The sequence below is a fragment of the Carlito syrichta genome, unplaced genomic scaffold (genome assembly GCF_000164805.1).
Source record: "Carlito syrichta isolate Samal-C Ts95f unplaced genomic scaffold, Tarsius_syrichta-2.0.1 Scaffold94802, whole genome shotgun sequence".
NCBI lineage: Eukaryota > Metazoa > Chordata > Mammalia > Primates > Tarsiidae > Carlito > Carlito syrichta.
The window spans coordinates 31,730-52,887 of NW_007038898.1; the positions used below are offsets into that span (position 1 = coordinate 31,730).

The window sequence follows — 21,158 nt, forward strand, 5'->3', positions numbered from 1 at the left end:
AGTAGCTGGAACTACAGGCATGCGCTACCACACCCGGCTGATTTTTGATTTATTGTGGAGATGAGGTCTCACCAAGTTGCCCAGGCAGGTCTCAAACCCTCGGGCTCAGACAATCCACTCACCTCTGCCTCCCAAAGCGCTGGGATTACAGGCTGAGCCACCGAGCCCGGCCCACATGTCAACTTCTTTGCATGCTACAGAAGATGGGTGTAAGCTATGTGATGGAAGGGCCTTACCACCACAGAGTCACACACTAGATATTTCACAACATTTGAAATGTACTTTCCAACTGCTAATCATGGCCTGCTTGCAATTCACCCAGAGCAGCAGTGGTAGGATTAGCCCGTATGTTTCTGTCTTTGAATTTGGGTTCCAAAATATTTGCAGTGGCATGACATGGTGGATGGTGACAATCTTTCCTTATACAGTCTTTCATGTGACTTCTTTTGTACTGTCAGCAAAGATACATGTAGATAAACTAGGAACAGTTGATTTTATCCAGACTCTAGAAAACTAGTGATAAACGCACTGATTACTGAAGAATGCTTTTTAAAATGTGTGTGTGCATGAGAAGGGCATTCCTCTTGCATATTTAAAAAACATACTCATTATTATTATTATTATTATTCTTTACTTTTTGTAGAGATGAGTATTATTCTTTACTTTTTGTAGAGATGAGGTTCTTGCTATATTGCCCAGGCTGTCTTGAACTCCTGGGTTCAAGCAATCCTCCTGCTTTGGCATCCCAAAGTGCTGGGATTACAGGCGTGAGCCACTGCATCCGGCCACAGTATACTCATTTTGAGGGAATAAAGGTCAAGAAAGAGTAAATGAAGCCAGGTGTGGTGGCTCACGCCTGTAATCCCAGGCGAGAGGGTTGCCTGAGCTCAGGGGTTCGAGACCAGCCTGAGCAACATGATAAGAACTTGTCTCTACAATAAATAAAAAAATTAGTTGAGCATGGTAGCACGCGCCTGTGGTTCCAGCTACTTGGAAGGCTGAGGCAGAAGGATCGCCTGAGCCCAGCAGGTTGACGCTGCGGTGACCGTGAGCATGCTACTGCACTCTAGCCTAAGCAATAGAGTAAGACTCTGACTAAAAAGAATAAAAGAGTAAATGAACACCTTACTTTAAACATTTTTATTTTCCTAAACGTTTATCATCCAGATGATTTGATTTTAGAGAAAAAAGTCCTCAGGGAAAATTGCAACCATTTAAACACTTTTAACCTCCTCAATCCCTGGCCACCTGAGGGATTTCTAGTTTCCTTGGTGTCTGTCTCTGGCTTCCCCTTTTCAGTTCTCACACTGCCACTTGCATACCTTACCTGGTTTCCACAGAGACTCAGGGTAAAGTGATGAAAATATTTCAGGCCTTTGGAAGTGAAGCTTGGCCCTCCGGCATGAGTGACAGTGCTCGCCAACGCGGAGAAATTGTAGTTGAAAGTCCTGGCCGGAGTGTTGCGTGAGAAGGTGCAGTCATTGTAGCACAGAGAGTGGATCTAAGGGGGAGAGGGACTGGGTCAGGCAAGTGAGTCAGGGAGTCCCTGAGGGGCCGCAGTGGAAAGTGGCAGCTATCTCCCCAGTCTGGTCCAGCCCAAGTGGCGCTAGAGAAAAAGAAGGAAGGATTAGGGGTGGGCATTAGAAGAAGTGAACAAACTGGGTGTGGTGGTTCACGCCTGTAATCTCAGCACTTTGGAAGGTGGAGATGAGAGGACTGGCTGAGCCCAAGGGGTTAAGACCAGCCTGAGCAACATGGTGAGACTCTACAGTAAATACAAAAAAAAAGTGGTTGGGTGTGGTGGCACATGCCTGTGGTTCCAGCTAGGTTGAGGCAGAAGGATCGCCTGAGCCCAGTGGGTTGAGGCTGGGTGACAGAGACTCCGACTGGAAAAAAAGAAGTGAAACGAGTCTGGGCACGGTGGCTCACGCCTATAACCCCAGCACTTTGGGAGGCCAAGGCAGGAGGATCACTTGAGCCCAGGAGTTGGAGACTAGCCTGGGCAACAGAGCGAGACCTCATCTCTACAGCAAAATAAAAAATTAGCCAGGCATGTTGGCACTGCCCATAGTCCCAATTACTCGAGAGGCCGGGGCAGAAGGACTGCCTGAGCCCAGAAGGTAAAGGCTGCCATGAACCGTGATTGTTGTGATCATACCAGGGCATTCCAGCCTGGGCAACAGAGTGAGACCCTGATTTAAAAAAAAAAAAAAAAAAAGCAAAACATGCACGAGTGGGATTTATGTCCACCTTGCCATTCAACTATTGCACATATATGACGTACAAACCTACACCTGTTATTTTTCGGTGCATAGTTCCGTCAAATTCTGTAACCTTGTTCCTGTGCCTAGATTCCTCGAGGCTTGTCCCCCCTGCTTCCTCCTCGCCATCTAAGACTCACAGAATCCTGCTTCCCCTTTTTCAGGTTCGCTGCAGGAAGCTGAATTCCAAAGGGGCTTAATTTCCCATAAACCCCCTCCTTGCTCTCTTCCAGGGACCCCAATCAGCGGCCGCCTGGCACAGCTGTCATTCCCTCCCATCACAGCAGGGGGTGCTCCAGGGGAAGCAGGTTGTGACACAGCCCAGGGTCCCCAAAGAAGCTGCCCAAAGAATCTTTCCACTCATTGCACAGAGGAACGGAGCCACGTTTACAGAGTACGTGCAAATAATGCCTTCCAGATGTGTGTGCGTGTGGCTGTGATCCGTATAATACAAATTCATTTAAAAGCATCAATCACTAAGAGCTTTTGGTCATAGTACTTTCTCAGAAGCAGTAAGGACACGGGGACAACAGCACTGCTTTCCACTCATTTGCTTATTTACTTATTTATTTTTGAGTCGAGGTCTCACACTGTCACCCAGGCTGGATACAGTGGCACGATCACTTCTCATCACAGCTGCCACCTCCTGGGCTCAGGCGATCCTCCTGCCTCAGCCTCTAGAGCAGCTAGGACCAACGACGGTACCACCACACCTGGCTAATTCTTCTATTTTTTATAGAGGTGAGGGCCCACTCTCTTGCCTAGAATGGTCTCAAACTTCTGGGCTTGAGGGATTTCCCCACCTCAGCCTTCCAAAGTGCTGGGATGATGGGCTTGAGCCTTCGCACTCAGCCTGCTTTTCCACTTTAGAAAAGAATCTTTATGCCTGGATAGCTGAGAAGTCACTTGGATAGAAGCCAGCAATGCCGACAGACAATATGTCCCACAAAGCTTGAGTTACCTTTGCAAAGAGGGAGCGAATTTCCATGACAACAATTTGGATGGCACGAGGCTGAGTTTGAGCCATAAGCCCCTCTACTCCTTCTCTCCAGGAAGAAATTGGCACAGATGCCAAACAACGCTCTGGACCAGATAGTCACCCGTCTCCCTCACTCCTCAACTAAGATGAGACTCGTTCATGACAGAGTCCTGGATGTGGAAATCAGGCCCTGCTGCTGAGAACCCAGGACACCAATGGAGCGTTTGGTTATCAGCCCCTCAAGGACCCAGCCCAGGCAGGACCCAGCACCCGCGAGGTCACCCAACCAGAGGGCCAAGTTCGCGCTGCGCAGCAGACTGTAGGCACCTTGTTGCTCTTGGTCCCTGGGCCGCAGGGCACACAGGCCTGGCTGCCATAAGGCTGGTGGGCTTTCAGGACCGTGTTAGGGAGGCAGGGGCGGCAGGTTCCCGAATCTCGGTCAATGTAGTAACCGGCAGAACAAGAAGTGCAGGAGGAGCCCGTGTCGGAGGCCTCCAGGGCACATGGACGGCAGAATGAGGCCACGCCGTCCATGACATTGGTGATGTTGATAGAATAGATCTTGGCCACGTCACTGGTGTACTTTCTGCCCTGGAGGCAAGGAGACAAGAAGGGAGAGGGTGGAGGCCTGAGACACGGCAGTGATCGAGATCTCTGGACAGAGGGAAGTTCTTCATCTTTTATCCTGTGATACTCGAGAAGAACTTTGGAGGCATCCTATTATTTTATTTAAATTTGCATTTTAAAAAATTTTATTTATTTATGTTTGAGACGGAGTCTCCCTCTGTCCCCCAGGCTGGAGTATAGTGGCACTCTCACAGCCACCACAGTCTCGATCTGCTGGGCTCAGGTCATCCTTCTGCCTCAGTCTCCCAAAGTGCTGGGATTACGGGTGTGAGCCAGAGCCACCGTGCCCGGCTAAATTTTTTATATTTACTTATTCATTAGAGACAAGGTCTCGTTTTGTTTCCCAGGCTGGCCTCGAACTCCTGGGCTCAAGTGATCCTCCTGCCTCAGCCTCCCAAAGTGCTGGGATGACAGACATGAGCCACTACACTCAGCCTGTCGTATTCTTTTTCTTCACTTAACGGTAGCTCTTTATGTGCATTTAGTGTCATTCTAAAATAAAACTGAGCCATTTTGTCATGTATTAAATATTAAGTACCATGGAGGAAATATGTAGTGGATACTGTGACATGAAAAAAGCAGGCTGAGATGTTACTGGGTTGTCTCTGGGCAGTGGAGTCAAGGTTGATTTTATTTCTTTTTTCTTTCTTTTTTTTTTTTTTCTTATTTCTATTTTCTAAGTTTTCTGCCGTGAACCTGTATTTCTTTGAGTTAAGAAAATAAAATCAGAGTTATTATTGTGAAAAACAACAGATCTGACACCTCATATGTCCTCAAGGCAGGGATGGCATGGAGGAATATGTTTTGGTTTTTTTTTTGTCTGAGTCGGAGTCTCACTCCGTCACCCAGCCTGGAGTGCAGTGGCACGCTCATGGCCACCGCAGCCTCGACCTGCTGGGGTTCAAGCGGTCCTTCTACCTCAGCCTTCCAAGTAGCTGGAACTACGGGTGTGCCCCACCACGCCTGGCTAATTTTTTGATTTATTGTAGAGACGAGGTCTCGCCAAGTTGCCCAGGCTGGTCTTGAACCCGTGGGCTCAGGCAATCCTCTCAACTCAACCTCCCAAAGTGCTGAGATTACAGGCGTGAGCCACTGCTTCCAATTCATGTTATTTCAGGAGCTTCCGGTGTCACTATCCCAGGAAGTCACTGAGCCAAGGCTGGGTTAGGCAGTTCTGTTTGACTCCTTGGGATTCTGAACTTCAGACACACACTTAGGTTAATTCCAGGAGTCCTCCCGGGCTCAAGGGGTCTCTTCTGGGAGTCTGGGGTCTAAGGAAGGGGAGGGACTTACTGTCTCAAGGAAGGTGGTCCTCTGGAAGGCCCAGGTGAAGCTCATGGTGGCGTTATTCTCAATAGAGCGGGTATAGGACTGTTTGCCTTTGGAACCTTTCCATGTCTCCACGGGGGTGTTGGTCCTAGAATTCACGCCCTGAACCCAGGACAGACGAGTGAAGAGGGTGTGATGGCCGGAGGGGGTGTGGGTGTCTATACAGCTGCCAACCCCCTGTGCCCCATCACAGTTGGTCAGACCCACATTAAACGTGAAGTCCCTGGCAGTCGCCTGGGCCCTTCCCCTGGGGAATCACTACAAGTGGGCTGTCAGTCACAATGACACACTAACGGCAGTCCTCCCCGGGGAGCCCCACGGCAGGCAGAGACAGGAAAGCGTACCACCATGAAGTAGAGCTCACAGTTCACGGAACAGATGGTCTCAAAGACAAATGTGATTCTGGCCACCTCCTTATTCTCTGTGTCTGCCGTCATCGACTGCGGAGGTCTGTGGGGACAGAAATTAGAAGTCAATGCCCGAGGCCAGGTGATACTTGAAGAGCCCAGACAGCTGCAGAGGGTCTGCTGAGAGACAGGATTAGGTTCCGAACACACTAGAAAGAGTATGGACTAAGTCCATCTATGCCCGCTAGCTATGTGTCCTTGACCTAGCCAAAGCAAAGCTTCCTCATCTATAAAATAGAGTTGATCATATATCTTTCTTACCTGCCTCCCATCACTGTGGTGAAGTCCAAAGCCATGACAGATGTCAAAGTGCTTTTTTTCTTGAGTCAGAGTCTCTATCCCCTAGGCTGGAGTGCAGTGGCACACTCATGGTTCACTGCAGCCTCGACCTCCTAGGCTCAAGCAATCCTCCTGCTTTCCTCCTAAGTAGCTGGGATTATAGGTGCGCACCACCATGCCTAGCTAATTTTAATTTTTTTTGTAGAGATAAGGTCTCACTATGTTGCCCAGGCTGGTCTCAAACTCCTGGGCTCAAGCAATCCCCCCACCTCAGCCTCCCAAAATACTGGGATCACAGGCGCGAGCTACCATGCTCAGGAGTGCTTTATAAAAATGCTGTATAGCCTCAGCCAGGCATGGTGGCACATTCCTGTAATCCCAGCTACTTGGGAGGCTGATGCTGCAGGATTGTTTGAGCCCAGGAGTTCAAGACCAGCCTGGGCAACATAGTGAGATCCCATGCCAAAAAAAAAAAAAAAAAGCTATATGGCCTCACTAGCAGAGCGTGGTCTGCAGACCTGCAGCATGGCCAACTCCGAGAGTTTCTTAGAACTCCAGATACTCAGGCTTGACCCCAGACTCAGCCAATCAGAGTCTGCACAACAGTGAAGCACTATCATCATGCAAACCATCTACCTTTACTCAGCTCACTCATCAGCATAGCGGGAACTTTGCTTGTGTTCAATGAACAGAGTTCTCAGGTTGATCGTCCTTTGGGAAAGAGGGAGCTGTGGCCCTGTGACCTGGAGTTGAGGGCAGGGTAAGGGAGTTCTTTACCATGGTCATCAGATTTGCAAATTGAAAGGTAGTTTTGTTGCTCAGAAAAAACCTAGAAGGTTTGCTCACCTTGCAAACAAGGGTTACAGATGTGTTCTGCCAGCTCTGAGTCATGTGTGTTAAGGGGAGGGAAACGGAGCCCCATTGCGGGGCTGGACAGCAGGGACCTCGAAGTAGGGAATGAAGCTAAATCGGCAGCATTTTCCTCTCATCTCTGGAGTACAGATGGGCAGAAGAGCTCACTTGGGTTTTGGAAATCCACTTATGGGTCTTTGATTTTTTTTTTCTTTTTTGAGTTGGAGTCTCACTCTGCTGCCCAGGTTGGAGTGTAGCGGCACGCTCATGGCCACCGCAATTCCAACTGGCTGGACTCAGGTGATCCTTCTGCCTCAGCCTTCTAAGTAGCTGGAACTACAGGTGTGCACCACCACATCTGGTTAATTTTTTGATTTTTATTGTAGAGACGAGATCTCACCAAGTTGCCCAGGCTGGTCTTGAATCCCTGGACTCAGTTAATCCTCTCGTCTCCACCTCCCAAAGTGCTGGGATTACAAGTGTGAGGCACTGCACCCTGATTTTTTTTTTCCTCTCTATTTTTTGTAGAGACAGGGTCTTGCTATGTTGCCCAAGCTGGTCTCAAACTCCTGAACTCAAGCAATCCTCCTGCCTTCCAAAGTGCTGGGATTACAGGTGTGAGCCACTGCACCAGGCCGTCCCAGGCCATGGTTTTTCTTTGGGCTTTAGCCATTTGTCTGAATTCTGAAAACCTCCAGTTCTCAGCTCCTCTCACCGTAGTTGTGCTGACCCGTAGACTGGAAGAATCATCTCAGCCTCGGCTGGTCCTAAATCACAGACTTGTTTTATAGACCAGGGGCCTGAGCCTGTACATGTTACGTGACCTTCCCAAGTTCACACAGTCAGCAACTGAAAAGTTCAAGTGCCCTGTCTTCTGGTCCAGTGTTCTTTCCACCATTATGACACTGCCAGGAGTTTTTGTTGTTGTTGTTGTTGTTGTTTGTTTTTGTTTTTGTGGCAAATTGCTTGTTGCCCTAGGTCTTCTTGGGATATGGGACAAATGACAATAAGAACAATCCTTAGCTGGGACAGTTGCTCATGCCTGTGAAACCAACACTTTGGGAGGCCAAGGGTGGAGGATTGCTTGAGCCCAGGAGTTCAAAGCCAGCCTTGGCAACATAGAAAGACCTTGTCTCTTAGTTGGGCACCATGGCTGATACCTGTAATCCCAGCACATTGGGAGGTTGAGGCAAGAGGATTGCCTGAGCCCACAGGCTCAAGACCACCCTGAGCAACATGGCAAGACCTTGTCTCTATAGTAAATAAAAAAATTAGCCAGTCTTGGTGGCGCGTGCCTGTTGTTTCAGCTACTTGGAAGGCTGAGGCAGAAGGATCGCCTGAGCCCAGCAGGCGAGGCTGCGGTGGCCGTGAACGTGCCTGTACTCCAGTGTGGGCGACAGAGTGGGATTCCAACTCAAAAAAAAGAGACCTTGTCTCTTTAAAAAAAAAAGCCCTCACAATCTTCTTTCCCCAAAGCCCTCCAGCCTGGGTGACAAAGTGAGACTCCAATTCAAAAAAAAAAAAAGCTGTCTATGGGTACTTCTGGCCTTATTTTTTTAAGTCTTATTGTTTTTTTAAACTTGTCGATGCTGTGTGGAGGATGAATTTAATAGCATGTGGCCAGTCGATGGGAGAAGCTGAATGGTGGGTGAGTGATAGGTAAATCAGTATGGGCTGCAACTATAGACATGTCCTAGCGTTCAGGCTAACTGGGTCAAGCTGTGACGGTGCCCTCTGGTCTGAACTGACATTTGGAAAGAATGAATGCCAGCTGGGCTCGGTGGCTCAGCCTGTAATCCGCACCTTTGGGAAGCTGAGGTGAGTGGATGGCCTGAGCCCGCGGGTTCGAGACGCGCCTGGGCAACGAGACCTCATCTCTACAATAAATCAAAAAATCAGCTGGGCGTGGTAGTGCCTGCCTGTAATTCCGGCTACTCGGAAGGCTGAGGCGGAAGGATCGCTGGAGACCAGCGGGTCGAGGCTGCGGTGGCCGGGAGCGGCGACTGCCCTCCAGTCTGGGCGACAGAGTGAGACTCCAACTCAAAAAAAAGGAATGAATGAATGCCACTTCTGATGCCCCGTCCTCTACAGCATTCCAGAGTGTGTGGGAGTCGGAGGTGGCCACGTCAGACTGGACTTGTCCATGCTAGGTGTTCCTCACCTAAACCCTGGCACGGCCAGCGTGAGGATCATGAAGTCATTGTCGGAGGCTCCGACGGCCGAGTAAATGTGATCGCCAGCCACTTCCCAGCCTGGAAAGGAGAAGGACAATTAGCGCCCTCAAGCTTGTGGGTGCAAAGCAAGGGCACACCTCGAGGACACCCTGGAAGGGAGATTTGACACCATCCTCGGAGCTGTCCGAGGCACCACTGAGCACACACCGTGCCACTGAGCCTGCTACTTTGGCCAAAGACTTGGAAGCTCTCAGAGCATGACCTTTGGGGTGCATGCCTGTTGTTTCTGGCTCTGTCCCTGCATCTGAAACTAGGCGTGGGTAGAATCTATGTCCATGAGGGTTGGGCCTTTCGAGGAAATGCATGACATAATGAGCTTATCTTTCTCAGACATCACTATCACGGAGAAACGTGAAGTTGAAAGGATGATGGGGGTTCAGGGAGCCGATGGCAAGTCAAGAAGCCTTACCTTGTTCTCCTTACCTGTCATGCCCTTGTACTCAAAGTTGACCCCACTGAGGACGGTCGTCTCCATGTTTGTGGGCAGCGTGTTCCACCACTTGTATTCAAACCCCACGGCAGGTTCGGTCCCGGCAGGGCAGTGGGCACAGTCTGGGGAGTACAAGACCCACATGTTCAGCAGGAAGGCCACAGCCACCAGGTGGAGCTGCTGCCACTTGGACAGGTGGAGCAGCAGCGGCAGCCGACGAGGGTGGAGGACTGTGGCACCGAGTTACATGGAGCTGACTCGAAAACATTCTGACGGTGTACTTAACCTATTCAAGATGTCAATAAACACCGAGCCTTCATTCCAATACACTAGCCATACTACCCGCACTCTTCATTTCAAAACTTAAATGTATTGGGCATGGTGGCTCACACTCGTAATCCCAGCACTTTGGGAGGCGGAGGCAAAAGGATTGTCTGAGCCCAGGGGCTCGAGACCAGCCCAGGCAACTTGGTGAGACTTCGTCTGTACAATAAAAATAAAAAAATTAGCCAGGCATGGTGGCACACACCTGTGGTTCCAGCTACTTGAGGCTGAGGTGGGAGAATCACCTGAGCCCGGCAGGTCAAAGCTGTGGTGGCTGTGAGCGTGCCACTGCACTCCAGGCTGGGTGACAGTGTGAGACTCCGACTCAAAAAACAGAAACAAACAAAAACTTAAAAATATCTTCTAGACTAGTGGTCCCCAACCTTTTTGGCACCAGGGACCAGTTTTGTGGTGGATAGTTTTTCTATGGCTTGCTTTGGGATGATCCAAGCACATTACATTCATTGTGCACTTTATTTCTATGATTATTAAATTATAATATATAATGTATTGTTATGAAATTGTCATTGTGAAATGAGTCAGCAAGCAATTGAGTTCTTATGATCTCTGCCAGTCAAACCTCACTGCTAATGTTAATCTGTATTGGCAGCCACTGCCCAGCACAAGCATCACTGCCTCAGCTCCACCTCAGACCACCAGGTATTAGATTCTCATAAGGAGTGAGCAACCTAGATCCCTCGCATGCACAGTGCTCAGTAGGGTTCGTGTTCCTATGTGAATCTAATGCTGCGGTGATGCAAGTGATGGGGAGCAGCTGTAAATACCGATGAAACTTTGCTCGCTAGCCTGCTGCTCACCTCCTGCTGTGTGTTCCAGTTCCTAACATGCCACGGACTTGATATCAGTCCATGGCCCGGGAGTTGGGGACCCCTGCTCCAGACTGATACATGTAGCTCATATTATTGTCCCATTATTATTAAATGCCTTCACATTAACAGATACACAAATGTGCCTCGTGTCAAGCTGGTCATCCCAACCCCTTAATGCTTCTAGTTAGCATTCCTGCCACATTCTAGAAGCTTCTGTTGCAAGGATTAGGCATCTTCAGGCTTAGCCACACTTGGAGTTGGAATGAGGACAGAGATGGTTTTCAAGTCTGGCTCTGACTTGCAGACAGGACCTGCCCTACCCTCTCTCTTCCTGAACTTAGTCCTCAGAGGTGCCATGGTCGGTATGGGGTGGGTGTGACACAGACGGTGGGTGGGGAGGCGGTTACCAGAACCGTTGGAGTAGGAGCCATAAGGGCAGGGCTCGCAGGTGCTGTTGCTGGTTTTGAAGAAGCCTGGGTTGCAGGGTGGGCAGCGGGTCTTCACCCCAGAGGCCGGCAGCTTCACTGCTCCCTCAAGGTCCTCGCTGCAGATTTTCGGCTGGGCCCATTTGTACATGAGCTGTGTCTGCAGAAATGGAGTAAGCATGAGCCGGGCTGGGTGGCTCAGCCTGTAATCCCGCGCTTTGGGAGACCGGGGTGAGTGGATTGCCTGAGCCTGCAGGTTCGAGACCTGCCTGGGCAGCGAGACCTCATCTCTACAATAAATCAAAAAATTAGCTGGGCGTGGTAGCGCACGCCTGTAGTTCGGGCTACTTGGAAGGCTGAGGCGGAAGGATCGCTGGAGCCCAGCAGGCGAGGCTGCGGTGGCCGGGAGCGGCCACTGCACTCCAGTCTGGGCAATAGAGTGAGACTCCAACTCAAAAAAAAAAAGAAAAGAAAAGAAAAGAAAAAAGAAATAGAGTAAGCACAGCTCAGCCTGTGTGGGGTGTAGTACATCCTTAGGACTCCACCTTGAGGATGGGGATTGGAGGTGGAAGGCAAGACTCTGGGCCAGATGAGAGAGCGCTGCCAAGGTGGGAAATGCTGGGTTGGGCACCGATGTATCCCAAGCACCTAGCCCAGTGCTCAAAAACTGTCTGCCAGGTCAAGTGAGGTGGCTCATGCCTATAATCTCAGAGCTTTGGGAGGCTACGGTAGGAAGATCGCTTGAGCCCAGGAGTTCGAGACCAGCTTGGGAAACATTAGGAGGCCCCATCTCTACAAATGAATAAATTAGCCACATGTGGTGGCATGTATTTGTAGCCCCAGTTACTTAGGAGGCTGAGGCTGGAGGATCACTTGAGCCCAAGAGTTTGAAGCTGCAGTGAGCTATGATCACGCCACTGCTCTCCAGTCTGGGCAACAGAGCGAGATCCTGACTCTGAAGAAAAAAAAACAAACCACTATCTGCCCAATGAATGTTGCCTGATCAGAGTCCTAATGAGGGCTTTGTGCCAGAGGGAGGGGGGACCGGCTGTCGCTTCCACTGCAGAGTCTTATTACTCCCAAGTTCCCAGGAAAAGCTATTGCTGAAAAGCCTAGAACACCAAGAGGCAAGTGCGAAGGTGCTTAACATAAGCCCTGAGGAAAAGTGGGGAGGGACAGAGAGAGGAGTCTCAGTTTATCTTCAGAGTGGCGCATTCTTTGCGCTTTCATTCATTCAAGTTGATGTTTACAGAAAGTCAAATGCATCCGTGTGCCAGGCTAGGTGTCTCAGGGGTGAATGAGACATTTGTGTTGAGTGCAGAAGGGGAGCTGACCAGCAGGAGACCCCCAGTGAGTCAGGGGTGCCCCTGGGCAGCTCCACTCTTCCTGGATGGCCCTCAGGACGTCAGAGAAAAAATGGTGCGCTTATGGGAGGCACTGAAGGGAGGGTAAAGACTATCTGTGCCGCAAACCATGCACGTGAACAGAGGACGAGCAAGGCCTCTGTCCCATTGTCTTGACGAGGGCTCCAGGCTGCTTTCTCTACAAAAAAAAAACAACTAAAAAAACTAGCCAAGTATAGTGGCACATGCCTGTAGTCCTAGCTACTCAAGAGGCTGAGGTAGGAGGATAGCTTGAGTGCAGGAGTTTGAGACTAACATAGTGAGACAGTCTATAAAAAAAATAAAAATTAGGCTAGGCTTGGTGGCTCAGCCTGTAATCTCAGCACTTTGGGAGGCCGAGGCAAGTGAAGACCCGCCTGTAGTTCCAGCTACTTGGAAGGCTGAGGCGGAAAGATCGCTGGTGCCCAGCAGGTCGAGGCTGCGGTGGCCGGGAGCGTGCCACTGCACTCCAGTCTGGGCGACAAGAGTGAGACTCCGACTCAAAAAAATATATAAATAAATAAATAAAAATTAGCTGGATGTGGTGGTGTGTGCCTGTAGTCCCAGCTACTTGGGAGGCTGAGGCGGGAAACCTGAGCCTGAAAGTTTGAGGTTGCGGTGAGCTGTGTTCCTGCCACTATGCACTAGACTGGGCAACGGAATGAGACCTTGACTCTAAATAAATAAATACATAAAAATAAAATTCGGCTTAGAGAACACAAACTGAAATCACCAGACTGAACAGAATGGGGAGACGTGAGGCCCTGCTGGCCAACGTACACTCATGGGCACCCCTTAAACCACACGCTTCAGTGCGCCTCCTCTGGACTGGCTTAGGCCATGTACAGGGAGGGAACACTGGGGCCTTCAGCCCCAGCCCACGTCTGATGGCCCCAGCGGCGGTCAGGCCTGGACAGGCACCCAGGCTTGCGGGCAGCAGAGCACGTGACAGACCCAGAAGGCCTTGGTCTGAGCCCGTGAGGACAGAGTGGGGCAGAAGGGAGGACAGACAGTCACATTCAGTCACACGTTAGGAACAGGAGGGACAAGGGGAGCAGGATGGACTGTCCCCACGGAGACCAAGAAAGTGGAAATAATGTTTGCAAGGTCACCCAGAACATCAGAAGATGTTCTCGGCTGCTGGGGGAGGGGTGATGCACCAAATGCTGGCGGAGGTGGTGGCGGTCAGGGGTGACACAAGAAATGCTCACTGTTTTTTGTTTTTTGTTTGGTTTTGTTTTTTGAGTCAGGTCTCACTTTGTCACCCAGGCTGCAGTGCAGTGGCACTCTCACGACCACCACAGCCTCAACCTGCAAGGCTCAGGCAATTCTTCCACCTCAGCTTTCCAAGGAGCTGGAATCACAGGTGCACGCCACCATGTCCAGCTAATTTTTTGATTTATTTTAGAGACGAGGTCTCGCCAAGTTGCCCAGGCTGGTCTCGAACCCATGAGCTCAGGCAATCCTCTCACCTCTGCCTCCCACGGTGCTGGGATTACAGACTTGAGCCACCGTGCCCGGCTAAGAAATGCTCACTGTTAAGGACCAGACTTGGTTCCACGTTTCATCAGCCAGGGAGCGTGCAGCCAGCTGATCAGCCACAGGCGTTCGCGCATCCCAACAGTCCGGCTTTCTGCTGCCCCTAAGGGCAGAGACCACTGCTTCTAGGTCTGCCTCCTGGAGAGGCTGTGGCTCAAGGTCCGACAGTTCATCCAGAGTGTCAAATCCCAGACAGGTCCCCCCACTTGTGCCCTCAAGTCCGGTCCCGCTCACTCACACTGTACCCCGAGCCCACCCAGCACAAGCAGTCTCCTCCACACCTGAGGTGCCCTCCGCCCCAAAATCTGCATGGCTCATGGCTGCCCCCCCATCTCATTCAGGTCTCCACTCAGCTGTCGCCTCTCAGAGAGGCCATCTCTACCTTTTTTTGAGTTGTATCTCACTCTGTCCCTCAAGCTGGAGCGCAGTGGCATGATCATGGCCCACCGCAGCCTCGACCTCTTGGGCTCAAGCAGTCCCCCCATCTCAGCCTCCAAAGTAGCTGGGACTACAGGCTGTGCGCCACCATGCCTGGCTTGCTTCTTTATTTATCGATCTATTTATTTATTTCCTGTAGATACGAGACCTCGCCATGTTGCCCAGGCTGTTCTGGAACTCCTGGGCTCAAGCCATCCTTCCACCTCGGCCTCCCAAAGTGCTGGGATGACAGGTGTGAGCCACCATGCCAGGCTCATTCCTATCCTTTCTAAAACAGCATCCCCACCCTCTGTCATTCTCTATCTCCAATCTTACTTTATTTTATTTTTTTCCTTTCTTATTGCCATTTGATATATTTTACACTCATTTGCTGACTGTTATCTCCCTCCCCCAACAAGAATCAAGAGCCCTATGAGCTAGATGCTGTCTTGGTCTTTTTAATTGACGTATACCTAGTGCTTAACACAGTACCTGGCACAGAGTGGCTGCTCGCTAGATATTTGATGGAAGGTACGGAGGCCTTCTTGGGACCCCAGTACTGCTTGCTGCTCTTCCAGGCTACCCCCATGCCCCACACTTCCCTCTGGCTGCCCTGGTCAGGCCCCTCTTCCTCTTTTCTCCCTCTCCCTCGCAGGACTGGGAGGCCCCCAAAGGCAGGAACCTGTCTCAGTCACCCAAATCCCCAGCCTGTACACCACATCTGTGATGTCAGTCAGCACGCAGAGGGCATGTTGACCTGGTGACCCTGAGACTACGAGGGAGAGCTCTTTTCTGAGGCAGAAAGCCCAAGGGAACGAGGAAGCAGACACTGAACAAGTTGAGTGTCCTCCGGTGAGTTAGGAGGTAGGACTCAAGTCCCCTGCCACCCACAAGAGCAGTGGCGAGGGGACAAGTCTGCATCTGAGCCCCAGGAGGACATATGTGTGTGTGGACAGAGGGCCCAGCCCAGAGGGGCTCAGCAAATGGGAGAAGCCAAGAAAAAGAAAACAGAATGGTATTTTTAAAAAGGGCACATGTGAATAAGCAGTGGAACATGTGAGGAAACAGCTTCTGACCTGGAAATGAAAGAGGCCATCTCATTTTTGCCCCTGACTAGCCCCAGAGTCACCTTTAAGGACTGTGGGTTTTTGTTTCGTTTTGTTTTTGAATCAGGGTCTCACACAGCCACCCAGGGTGGAGTGCAGTGGCACAATCATGGCTCACTGCAGCCTCAAACTCCTGGGCTCAAGCAATCCTCCTGCCTCAGCCTCCCGAATAGCTGGGACTACAGGTACACACCACCATGCTCAGCTTATTTTTCGATTTTTGCAGAGACAAGGTCTCACTATGGTGCCCAGGTTAGTCTTGAATTCCTAGGCTCAGCAATCCTCCCTCCTTGGCCTCCCAAAGTGCTGGAATTACAGGTGCGAACCGCCACGTCTGGTCATCTATGGGGTTTTGTCTGGTGCCAGCATCACTGATGGCTGGAACTCCAAATGGTGGTGAAGGCCAGGGAGTAGAGTATAGTCCACCTGGGGCAAAGGGACCCAAGACCACGCTACCCACCTCTCCGTTGGCATCACAGGCCGTGTGTGTGTAGAAATAATCTTTGTCTGTGCAGGCTGGGCGCACTTTGCAGGAGGAAGATCCTTTTTCTAAATTGCCAAAGCAAGAAAAAAATATGTGAAGTGACATAAGAAAGCCCAGTTCTTGATCTCTTGCTCATGGTCCCATGACTTCTGAGCCCCTGGGGTTTGGCACCACGCAGATATGGCCAAAAGTAGAAAATCCTGCCCCCTCCCCATGCCCTGAGAACGTCATCTCATCTCCAGTTCCCAATGCCTTGCTCGGCTCCCAGGGGTGATGAGAAATCACTGGCTGGGTGGGGCATGGAGAAGGGGCCTGGCCAAGGATCCACACAGAGGGGTGGAGATGGAGACCATATCACATAGGGGAACCACCACCGGCTCAAGTTCCCAGAACCTGTCGTCTTCCTTGTGCCTCAGTATCCTGACTGTGGGTGTGATTTTTCTACTTATTTTATTTTTTGAGTTGGAGTCTCTTGTCGCCCAGACTGGAGTGCAGTGGCTACTCTCGGCCACTGCAGCCTCAACTTGCTGGGCTCCGGCGATCCTTCCACCTCAGCCTCCCAAGTAGCTGGGACTACAGGTGCATGCCACCATGCCCAGCTAATTATTTTATTTAATTTTTGAAGAGATGAGGTCTTGCTATGTGGCCCAGGCTGGTGTCAAATCCCCGGGCTCAAGGAGTCCTCCTGTTGTGGCCTCCCAAAGTACTGGGATGACAGGCGTGAGTCACTGCACCTGGCTGGTTTTTCTTTTCTTTTTTTGAGTTGGAGTCTCACTCAGTCGCCCAGACTGGAGGGCAGTGGCCGCTCCCGGCCACCGCAGCCTCGCCTGCTGGGCTCCGGCGATCCTTCCGTCTCAGCCTTCCGAGTAGCCGGAATTACAGGCATGTGCTACCACGCCTGGCTGATTTTTTGATTTATTGTAGAGATGAGGTCTCGCTGCCCAGGCGGGTCTTGAACCCGCGGGCTCAGGCCATCCACTCACCTCAGCCTCCCAAAGGCGCGGGATGACAGGCTGAGCCACTGAGCCCAGCTTGGTTTTTCTACTTCTGAAGTAAAACATAGTAAAGCTTAAGACATTGTTTTCACACTCTTATTCCAGGCTTTTCTCTGAATTTTCTCCTCACATATGCTTAGAATGAAGGTCGCTTGCCTTTGAAGTTTCCCCTTCTCCCTGCAACCATCCTACACAAGTGAGGTTGTAATTTCCTTGGACTCCACTTAAGAAATAAGGTTCTTTTTTTTTCTTTTTAAGTAAGAGTCTCACTCTGTCACCCAGGCTGAGTGCAGTGACACAGTCACAGTCACTGCAGCCTCAACCTGCTGTGCTCAGGCAATACTTCCGCCTCAGCCTTCCAAGTAGCTGTAACCACAGGTATGCACCACCATGCCCAGCTAATGTTTTGATTAATTGTAGAGACAAGGTCTCACCAAGTTGCCCAGGCAGGTCTCGAACCCCTGGGCTCAGACAGTCCTCTTGCCTCAGTCTCCCAAAGTGCTGAGATTATAGGCATGAGCCATGGTGCCTGGCCATCACTGATACTTCTAATGAATACCGTGTTGCCTGCAGATAAGCATTTACTAATGGTTAGATCTTCTCTCTATGTATACAAGGGGTGCCCAAAAAAATGTATGTACATTTTAAGAGATGTTATCTATGTATTCCTTTTTTAAGTTGAATTGAATGACGGTAGCAATGTGTAGTATGACGTTTGCTCAATCGTGCTTTCACCATTTTCTTTGGTTGTCCTGCCTGTCTCATGGTAAAGCTAGCATTCATTTGATGAATGCCATCTGTTGAGCAATCATCAAACTTAAAATATATATATACCTGGCAGGCAGTATAGTGTAGTAGAATGAGATATTAAGCTAGACAAATCAGGGTTTGAATCCTGCCTCATAATGACAGCTGTGTCACTACAGGCAAGCTACTTAATCTCTCTGCGCCTCAGTCCTCTCATTGGTAAAGCAGGAATAATAATATCCACCTTGATGCCAACATTTTGGGAGGCAGAGGCAAGAGAATTGCCTGAGCTCAGGGATTCGAGACTAGCCTGGGTAACTTGGTGAGACCTTATTTCTACATTAAAAAAAAAATTACCTGGGTGTGATGGTACGAGCCTGGGGTTCCAGTTACTTGGAAGGCTGAGGCAGACAGATCACCTGAGCCCAGCAGGTCAAGACTGCAGTGGCCATGATTGTACTGCTGCACTCTAGCCTGGGCCACAGTGAGACTCTAACTCAAAAAAAAAAAAAAATACACACACACACACACACACACACACACTCATTAAATGGTGTAAATATTACTCCCTGGACATTTGGGAATTGTTTTTAGTTGGGAACTGCCATAGGACATCTAGTGAGGATGAAAGTCCCTTCCCCTACCTCCTAAGTAAGGGTTTATTTCTCACCTACCCCTTCTTTTTCCCAAGGCACCACATGCGTTTCCAGTTCAGAGTGTCTCCTAATTACAGCCCTGCTGGCCTGCACTGGAAAGTTCCTCAAGCGCATGTCTCCACGCCTCTTCTGGTCCTGTCTTAGAAGCATGGGCCAGAGGGAACTAGGAGCTGAGAAACAGCTGGAGCCTTCTCAGTCCATTTACTTGGTTAGCAAGCAGAAGATCCACCAGCCCAGAAGGATCCAGCAACTCCTGCTTTGAGCTACCTTGAACGGGAGGGACTTGAGGGGAGACACTGAACACGTGCCAGCGCCCAGGGCCTTGCGTGTTGCGTCTGGCAGGGAATAGGTTACGTGTCGGAAAACACATTCCTCAGAAAGGCCTTTCTCCGCTTGGCCATATTTGGTCAGCCTGACACCCTAGCTCCGGGTTCTAGCAAAGGCAGTTCAGCTGTTTGCACACTGGCTGTGGTGAAGTTGGTTTTTTTTTTTTTTTTTTTTTAATATATTTCTTTTTTTTTAAATTATGATGTTGTGGGGTACAGTTAAGGGTTAGGTATACAATTACGTTTCATTCAGGCACCCTGTTGATATGAGGTGTTTCCCCGTTCCCAGACAGATATTTGCTACTGTTAATCCCATCTCCTTCCCCTACCCCCATGGTTTCCCAGTACTGTCAGTCATTTTCTTATAGTATTGCATTGGATGTTTAAGGTCCATTATATGAGTGAGAACATGTGATACTCAGATCTTTGTTTCTGTGAGAGGTCACTCAGTATTACAGACTCTAGTTCCATCCAGGTTGCTGCGAAATTCATGATTTTGTTCTTTTTATGAAGTTGGTTTTAATAAATGATTAACTAGAATGCTCAGACAGACCTCGCTTTCCCAGCTCAGGTTTCATCAAGGTGTTTAAGAAGTAGAATACTATTCAAGTGTTTAAGTTGGATACTATTCAAAGGTGGAAGATCAGACTGGCAGCTGTTTGGAAAAGTGATTTGAGTGGGGTTGACCTGCAATACTGTAAGAAAAGAATGTTTATCTCAGGGGCTCCTACCCATTTCTGCTCCTCCAGCCCCTGGTCAGTATCTTCCCAGCCTCTGGGAGCACAAAGTTCTCACTGGAGTGCATTTTATCAAAGGAGAACATTTCCCCTTGGGTGTAAGAACCTGATGAACACAAGACCCAGCTCGGGCACCAGCACAGACTCCTGGCAAGGCCCTGAACCTCTCTGAATGTGTCTTATTTATCTCAGTCACTCCTGTACTGAGCTAGGAACCATCAGTGTTTTGTCAGTTGGAAAGTTCTCTACAAGTGACTCATGATTATAACCTGTACCAAGAGTATGTTTCTATTAAAAGAGGCATGCCAGCTGGGCACGGTGGCTCACACCTGAAATCCTAGTACTCTGGGAGGCAAAGGGGAGAGGATGGCCTGAGCCCAGGGGTGCGAGACCAGCCTGGGCAATTTGGCGAGACCTCGTCTCTACAAAAAAATAAAAAAACTAGCCGCGCATGGTGGCACACACCTGTAGTTCCAGCTACTTGGAAGGCTGAGGTGGAAGGATCGCCTGAGCCCAGGAGGTTGAGGCTGTGGTGGCCGTGAGAGTGCTGCTGCACTCCAGCCTGGGCAACAGAGTGAGACTCCTACTCAAAAAATAAAATAAAAATAAAAGAGGCATGTCAGGACAGGCCTTATTATAAATGAAGTTGTAAAATGAGTGCTTACTACATGCCAGGCCTCTTTCTCAATTCTGTACCCATATTAATGGATCTCACAGTGACACCATGAGACAGATATGATTATCGTCATTCCCATTTTACAGATGAACAGGTAGAGGCACAGACCAGTCATTTGCCCAAGGTGACACAGTTACCCAGCTGTGGCACCGGGATTTTAACCCTAGTGATTAGTTCTGAAAACTTGCTCTTGAATGCCACACAATTCTATTGGGAAATGGTTCACTAACAAGAAACATAGCACAAAGAAATTAATCCTAATGATCAAATTATAGGTATCGATGAGACAAGTCCTTTTTTCTTTTTTCCACTGGGGTCTCACTCTGTTGTCCAGGTTGGAACAAAGTGGCACGATCATGGCTCACTGCAGCCTCAATCTCCTGGGCTCAGGGGATCCTTCCTCCTCAGCCTCCAGAGTAGCTGAGACTATAGGTGCACACCATCACATCTGGCTAATTTTTTGATTTTTTGTAGAGATGAGGTCTTGCTATGTTGCCCAGGCAGGTATCGAACTCCAGGGCTCAAGCAATTCTCCCAGCATGGCCTCCCACAAATGTTGGAATTACAGGCGTGAGCCTTTGCTTCTTGTGCAGACAGGTCCTTTTGGTCAAGCTTTTGTCCTTAACAGCCCTCCTGTGAGTTCTCCAGTATCCACTTGCATTGGGTCCACCTTAGATTAGGTCCTGGATACCAGCAGTGGTGTGGGCTGCAACGTCTCCTGGCTGTGGCCTCTGCCCCAGCATCCCCTCCCTCCTCCATGTGGCAATCGGAGTGGTCTTTCAAAGCACCAGCCAGATCAGTCACATCGTTCCCCAGTTTAAAATACTTTTGTTAGTCGGGTACAGCGGCTCACGCCTGTAATCCTAGCACTTTGAGCGGCCAAGGCAAGAGGACTGCCTGAGCCCAGGGACTGGAGACCAGCCTAGACAATTTGTCAAGACCTCGTCTCTACAATAAATCAAAAAATTAGCCAGGCATGGTGGCATATGCCTGTAGCCCCAGTTACTTGGGATGCTAAGGTGGAAGGATCACCTGAACACAGGAGGTTGAGACTGCGGTAAACCATGATTGTGCCACTGCACTCCAGCCTGTGTGACAGAGTGAGACTCTGACTCA

General features: G+C 49.9%; 1 protein-coding gene across 3 annotated transcripts in view; it reads right to left on the reverse strand.

The window, feature by feature from the left end:
- The window catches only part of KIAA1324 (KIAA1324 ortholog), a 45,798-nt gene that overhangs the window by 7,594 nt on the left and 17,046 nt on the right, over positions 1-21,158 (reverse strand). The window contains exons 7-14 of one of the 3 annotated variants that reach the window (XM_008061675.2): positions 15,882-15,970; positions 10,960-11,137; positions 9,392-9,520; positions 8,896-8,986; positions 5,541-5,646; positions 5,161-5,298; positions 3,568-3,831; positions 1,328-1,501 (exon numbers count right to left, since the gene is read on the reverse strand). In XM_008061675.2, the coding sequence (XP_008059866.1) occupies positions 1,328-1,501; positions 3,568-3,831; positions 5,161-5,298; positions 5,541-5,646; positions 8,896-8,986; positions 9,392-9,520; positions 10,960-11,137; positions 15,882-15,970 (1,169 nt within the window). Of the gene's footprint in view, positions 1-1,327; positions 1,502-3,567; positions 3,832-5,160; positions 5,299-5,540; positions 5,647-8,895; positions 8,987-9,391; positions 9,521-10,959; positions 11,138-12,256; positions 12,284-15,881; positions 15,971-21,158 lie in introns of those variants that run through there. The other 2 variants (XM_021714179.1, XM_021714178.1) reach the window with 2 other exon arrangements.